Below are 7,199 nucleotides of genomic sequence, written 5' to 3'. Positions count from 1 at the left end.
CTGAATTTTCACCTAATAAAATAATGCCAAATAGTTAGTGCAAGATTAGTAAAAGTAACCACAATACATTAACACTACCCTTTTAGTCTTTTACACCACCTTTACACCACCTTTTTCAGCTTTCTTAAAACCCGTGCCAGCACCCAAATGGGGCACTTTTTCGTGGACGGAGGGAGTACAACATTGCATGCACAATTCCGCACATTTAAATTCTGCAATACAAAAAAGAAATATAACTTGAATTCAAATCCCATAAAAAACAGTTTACTAAAATTGTGTTCAGAACTTTCGAAAAAGTCGGTCAATTAAAATTTTAAAAATGGGCGGCTGTTATGGGTTGGAAAATATAGCAGTTAGACTGCTCTTTTATAGTATAATAATATATATATTGTTGGGTTTTGATAATCGAAAATAGTAAAAAAAATGGCATGAAAGTCGAGGTCACGAACTCTATATTTTTTCCTTTTTTCGACCACTTTCGGTTTACCAAAACCCAACAATATAAGTATCATTAGAAAGACAACGTCAATAGCTTTCCAATTGTACATTCAGATTGGCCATCAGAATTCAGACAATCAAGTTATTGGCCAACGAACTTTTGGGGTCATGTCAAATTTCAAAAAATTAAAAGTTTATGTATTTTTTTTACCAAAAAGATAGATTTTGTTAAAAACCAAAATTTGGGTATAGTTTGTATATTTATAGGCAATTAACCCTTTTTGATTTGAATACAATTATACTCCCTCCGTCCACCAAAAATATGCCACAATTTCCTTTTTCGTCCGTCCACAAAAAATATGCCACTTCCATTTTTAGTAGTAGGGTCCACACAACTCCACTCACATTTAAAGTGGGACCCTTACTCCACTACCAACTTTACTCACATTTTCTTAAAACCCGTGCCGAAAGCAAAGTGGCATGTTTTTCGTGGACGGAGGGAGTATCAATTTTGAGTTTGCTTAATATTTTTACTATTACGACTTTAAATTTGTTTAAATACTTTGAAGTGTTATTTAATAAATACTACAAACTACTCTCTCCATCCTCCGAGCTTGAGCCGTATTCCTTTTCGGGCCGTACCAAAGAGCTTGAGTCGTTTTTTTTTTTTTTTTTGTCAAACATTAGGGAAATAATACCCTAATTAAGCTACTAATTACATCCTTATTTTTTAACCAATTTTCACTTTCCCTCTCCTCAAACACATTATTCACAAATTTACAAAAATAAAAAAAATTAATTTAATTAATTATATAAATAATTAATTGTATATAAAAAATAATTATTGTTAATTCAGATTTAATTAATTAAATTTTATATTAAAAAATAATTTAAAATAATTAACTATATAAATAACTACCTAACCATAAATTTACAAACATACTTAAATAACTAAAGAATAACTCTTTAATTTTCGTGCCCAAAAGAAACGCCTCAAGCTCGGCGGAATGGAGGGAGTATATAATAAGATTTTCATTTATTTTTTATTATGTTTTGACTTACAATAGTATGATTTAAGATTTTTATTTTATCTTCAATTATATTTTTGAATTGATGATTTGATTTGATTTGATGTTAGTCGATTTAATTTATTATTATTATTATTATTATTATTATAGCAAAAAAAATAGAATTTAAGAAAAAAAAATATTGGACGGGTTCGACCCGACCCCCCAGTAGATCGATAGGGGTTAGGTTGGGCTTGTTATTTTGAGGCTCGATCATATTTCGGCCTAACCCGGCCCGACCCACAATAATTCAAAAGCCCAGTGGACTAGGCCGGGCTGGCCCAACTCAGCCCATTTGACAGCTCTAATTTTACTATTCGGTTATCAAAACTTATTCTCTAAATTTCTATAACTATATATGTACTGCTTTAAATTTTTAATCAATCCTCAAATAATATCACCAATACTTAATTAACAACAATGAATTCAATATAGATTATTAATATTATATAATATGTAAAAGTTAAAATATATAAAAATAAAAACCTAATAATAGATTAAAATAGTTGTCAATCGAACCTGAGCTCGAAATAACATGTTGTAGATTTTATTTACGAGTCGAGTTCGATCCCGATCTCAATTTCGCTCTAATCAAATAATTATTGAACCGAATTCGAATCAAGCTCGAACTCAATATTTGTTTGTTGAGCCGAGCACAAGCTCAATTTAAGGCTCGAAGTTGAACTCGAGTCGAGTATAAACTTAACGAGCCAAGCCTGAGCTTGAAGGTATTCAACTCGGCTCAATTCCTAGCACACACCATAGTTGAACTTCCTTAACATAGCTTCGTGAAAAGAAGATACATTTTTAATATGTCACCACAGGCGGAATCGACATTTACTGCTTGCACATAGCATATACACTAATAAGGAGATACCATAGATTTCATCTATCACAACAACAAAATGTAGCGTTATTTTGTTCTTACCCTACTTGTCTGCCAGAATTCAGCTTCAGACTTACAAAGGCAATAATTTTTCATGTCTACAAAGAAATCATATTTTACATCACCGCAATCTAGAGCTTAACCTCCACATCAACTCCGGCAGGCAAGTCGAGCTGCATCAATGAGTCAATTGTTTGAGCGGTTGGGTAAAGGATGTCAATGAGTCGTTGATGAGTTCGAATTTCAAAATGGAACCTCGCGTCTTTGTGCACATGAGGAGATTTGAGAACACAATACACTCTTCTCTTTGTTGGTAGAGGCACTGGACCCATGGTCTTTGCATTTGTTGTCCTTGCAGCATCCATTATCTGCTTGCATGAGTCCTCAATCAGGGGTACCCAGTATGATCTTAATTTGATTCTAATCTTCTGTTTAGGGGCAACCTGAAAGAAAAATACCCTCTTAGTACTCGTAAGATCAGTTGGAGGCCACCAAAGCGCAAAGCGAACAGGTAAAGTTCCCCAATCGAGCATTTAACTCACAATTAATTATTTGTGAAAAATCTGCACCCCATGTTGGTCGCAGAAACATGAGAATGTAAAGGTACATCGGCTATGAATTATTTAATACACTTCGACAAATTTCAAGTTTATCATCATCAGGCAAAGAAGGCTATGAATAGAGAGAGGACATCTGATCAGTTATTGGAAGAGTCATATTTTAGTTAGTTATTATTTTTAAGTAATTTTAAGTTCTATAGTTTGAATCAGACTTCATGTGGGGCTGTATTTTTATGGCTGGGATGTTATTAGTTATGGTAAGAAAAAAGAGATTGTCCTAGAATTTTCAGGGCAGGTCGATTACATAGAATTTAGTATCGTGTTTCTTCATTTTGTGGTATTAGAGTCACTATCATGCTTGCTGTTTCCTTCACAAAACAATCTTGGTTATTCTTGAGAAACATATTCTTGACTTTATTAAATGTACTACATGTTTTTAGGGGTCTATGAACTCAGTTATCCATCTAAAACTGGCTACTGAATTTTCTAACAAAGAAAAAGGAAACTGGTCAGTGCATCGTCATAAATGAATTTGAAGAAAAAATAGAACCCAGACCTTTATATGAGATCATATAAACTATATTCTACCAGCAACAACCATTATTACTTTGCCTTATATGTAGATCTCCTTTTTGGAGATATAATTTTATTGAAAAACAAGACTGTGTTTATGCATGGACTGCAGAAGTTGATACACCGTCCATGAATTTGATTCTAATAAGAAGGTCCTCAGTGAGTTAATATTTAAAAACATTCTATGTGAGGAACTCTACTCTATCAATAAATTAAATTAGATCTACTGATAACATAGACAGGACACATTTAAAGCTCAATTGTTCCACACTTCTAATAGAACTTTCTCAGATAAATGTAACCTTATGGAAGAGTTTGTATTTAACTAATTTTTAATTCTCAGAAGCAATTGATAAGATATAAGGAAAATCTTATAAATTAGTGCCTGTATGTAACAAGATAAGAGCACATCAAATTTCTGCTAAAAGTGAGGAGATATATAATATACCATGTCTACAATTTTCAATGGGGTCTAAGTATATTCAAGATGGAGAAAGTCACATATAAGAGTACTTGAACCAGGAGCTAGAGTTTTGATTTATAACCATAATTCCATGAAGGAGCAGATATTTATATTTTTAACCTGAAGAATATTCAAGTTGTTACAACACGTGCCTAAAGATGGCTTATTTTTAACATCAACACAATGTAAACTGTTTATAATATCGTGAGCTTTCAACACAAACACATGTAAAAATCATCACCATCTAACTAAAAGGTTGCAAGTACAAGCCTTATGAAAAGTATCCAGATTCAAGTGTATGCGTAAGTACAGGATCCTAGTATGTGGCTTTTCCAGCCCCTTTTCAAGCATGTAACTGAATGATCAATCAGCCTTAATCCTTGAAAATGTTTGAAGAAAGATTCAAACACATCGATTTGTCGAACCTATCCAGTAACTGGACACGATGATGCATGAAACGACCCAATAATTATAGAAATTTCTCCTTAAAAAAACACCCTATATTTAATTCAGAGTAGGTATCTTCACAATCACCACATTGTTTCATAATTTCATTCATACACAGATATAATCCGGGTACTAAATGTCCTTCCTACACTTTATCTCCATGTCTCTCTTACATTTCTTCCTCTAATATGTGTTCACTCTTGATATGTCACTATTGCCATGACTAGAGTATTAATCAAATTGCTCAAAAGTCAACATTAAATCTGAAATACATAAACCAATTCATAGAAAGTGTATAACTCAAAGTACATGTACAACTTCTGTAACAATACAATAACCTTTTCTTCCACTATTCACACAACTCCTCATTTTTTGGGTTCATTTTTAATCTGTTTTAAAGACTTGAACCACGTGAAAAACTAGAAACGACTTACTATTGTCCTACCTATTCTTTTAGATGGCACAATTTTCATACAGGACCAACAGATACAAACTTATCTCCACCCTCTTAGCCAAGTGGAGCCAGCTCAAGAAGATTTCGTCAATTCAGAAATTAGTCCTTTAAAATTTAAGAGTAAGAAAATCATAGGAAAAAGAAAAACAAAACGAAAGGTCTGGAAATTAACTACAGAGAAAGGCAGCATGCGATAACTGAGATACCCTAATCAAATGGGACATATAAGCATTAACAATGGAAAAACATCACCCAATCTCGTGCTATCACAATCACATCAAGAGAACAAAACTGTTACAGGTACAGAATATGCCCCAGGCAAATATCAACAGCATCCAATTGACGAAATGTATAATAGTACTACTTTTTAGCTCTCAAGTGAATAAGCCACTGTTTTACAAGTTAGTATAGTTACAAGGAGGACACGAGAATACCTTATCCGAATCAGCACCCACACTCAATGCTGAAGCAGAGGGAGCTTCATCCTAAAACCCACAAACAATAGCACACAAAAAACATTTCACAAAATCGAAAACAAATTGAAAACAAATTTCAGCGGATTAAACGTCAGTAGAAGAAAACCTCAGTTGCACTAGCATCGGCATTGGATTCCAGGACTTCAGGAGCAGCCATAACTCTCGAAGAAGTGATTCGAGAAGGCTTCAACGCCATAAACTTTGAGGGGTTCGAACAATAGAACGAAACTTGCGGTCTCGAAGAAGTAATTGACGAATTGCACACAGGAATAGTTATAGTAGAAAACGACGAAGAAATTGAAGCCATTTTCGAGTTCTCGAGAGCTTTATCCCTCAGGATTTCGGTATGAGAGGAGTGAGACTGCCCTGCAGAATTTTTCAGTAGCTTTCTTTATCCAAAACTTCAGATTTCTTTCACTCGAATTTACTCCTTTTTCGTTTTTAATGCATTGGGCTTTTTATTTTTGGGTGCCATTTTTATATTATTCACATTATTGGGCCTTTGTAGGAAATTTTAGGTTCCTAGTAATGGGCTGCACGAAATCTATATAATATACTCCCTCCGCCCCTAAAATAACTTCATCTTTTTTCTTTTTGGGACCTCCTCCAAATAACTGTCTTTTTCTTTCTTTTCATTTTTGGACAACTATCCCACAACTAATACTCCCTCCGTCCCAATATTGTTGGCCACATTTCCTTTTTGAATTGTCCCACTATTGTTGGCTACTTTCTAAAAATGGCAAAATTTACTTTAATTAAGTCCAATTGATTTATTTAATTAAAGTTTCTAACTAAACCTAAACTCTCCTAAATAAACACACACACACACACACACTCAGCCCCCCTCCCCCCCTACCTCCCCCTACCACCACCGCCCCTCCCTAGTACAATCACATCGCCGCCGTCTGACTCGCCGGCATCGAGCTCCTCCGCGGCGGCACCATCCCTCAGGGCATCTCCACCCACTTCAACAAGACGTCACCCGCTAGAGGTCGCGATTTGGAGGTCTAGGGCTCCGATTGGTTGTCTGTGTTTTTTTTTTTTTTTTTTTTTTTTTTGTTTCTGGTTTCTGGTTTCTGGGCGGAGGATAGCAGATTTGGAGCCTAGGGCTTTTGATGGGCATTGAAGCTCTAGTGAGGAAGAAGGCGGAGGTCGCGATTTGGAGGTCTAGGGCTCCGATTGGGTTGTGTTTTTTTTTTTTTTTTTTGGTTTCTGGTTTCTGGGCTGAGGATGGCAGATTTGGAGGCTAGGGCTTTTGATGGGCGTCGAAGCTCTGGTGAGGAAAAAGGCGGAGGTCGCGATTTGGACGTCTAGGGCTCCGATTGGGTTGTCTTTTTTTTTTTTTTTTTTGGTTTCTGGTATCTGGGCGTCAAAACTCTGGTGAGGAAGAAGGCGTAGGTGATGCGACGGTGAGGAAGAAGGCGGAGGAAGGCAGAGGTGACGCGACGATGTGAAGGCGAAGTCTGGTTTGGGTGAGGGGGAGAATTTGGAGGTGGTTCACCGGTCGCAGGTCACCGGCCGCCGGAGAGTTTCCGGCAGATTTATGGTGGTTGTTGGGAGATTTGCAAATTAAGAAATTAAGATAAACAAAAAGTCATTTAAAAATATAAACCACTCAATTAAAACATAACACTCAATTTTTTAATCTCTGTGCCGAAAAGAATGTGGCCAACAATATTGGGACGAAGGGAGTAATATTTATTTATTCTTACTTTTCACTTTTCCACCACTCTCAATACTAATTATAACACTTTTTCACAACTTTCAATAATAATTATAACACTTTTTTTTCACTATCAATACAATTTACAACTTTTCCTTAAAACTCGTGCCGT

At 35.4% G+C, this 7,199-nt stretch overlaps 1 protein-coding gene across 1 annotated transcript; it reads right to left on the bottom strand.

Annotated features, from left to right (window-relative positions):
- Nucleotides 1-2,363: 2,363 nt before the first annotated feature.
- LOC131011469 (30S ribosomal protein S10, chloroplastic-like) lies at nt 2,364-5,833 on the bottom strand. Its single transcript, XM_057939264.1, has 3 exons — nt 5,471-5,833; nt 5,323-5,373; nt 2,364-2,834 (listed from the first exon to the last, which is right to left on the bottom strand). The coding sequence occupies exons 1-3, from the start codon at nt 5,669-5,671 to the stop codon at nt 2,523-2,525; spliced, it is 564 nt and encodes a 187-aa protein (XP_057795247.1). The 5' UTR covers nt 5,672-5,833; the 3' UTR covers nt 2,364-2,522.
- Between the last annotated feature and the right edge of the window lie 1,366 nt (nt 5,834-7,199).

The sequence above is a fragment of the Salvia miltiorrhiza genome, chromosome 2 (genome assembly GCF_028751815.1).
Source record: "Salvia miltiorrhiza cultivar Shanhuang (shh) chromosome 2, IMPLAD_Smil_shh, whole genome shotgun sequence".
NCBI classification, from domain to species: Eukaryota; Viridiplantae; Streptophyta; class Magnoliopsida; order Lamiales; family Lamiaceae; genus Salvia; species Salvia miltiorrhiza.
This window is presented reverse-complemented; position numbering and strand designations above follow the sequence as displayed.

What these genes read in the sequence shown, in the direction of transcription:
- LOC131011469 (XM_057939264.1), bottom strand. Translation starts at nt 5,671, where the DNA reads ATGGCTTCAATTTCTTCGTCGTTTTCTACTATAACTATTCCTGTGTGC. An exon ending in CCGATGCTAGTGCAACTGAG is followed by an intron (nt 5,374 to 5,470) that starts GTTTTCTTCTAC and finishes TGTGGGTTTTAG; the next exon opens with GATGAAGCTCCCTCTGCTTC. An exon ending in TGGGTGCTGATTCGGATAAG is followed by an intron (nt 2,835 to 5,322) that starts GTATTCTCGTGT and finishes TTTTTCTTTCAG; the next exon opens with GTTGCCCCTAAACAGAAGAT.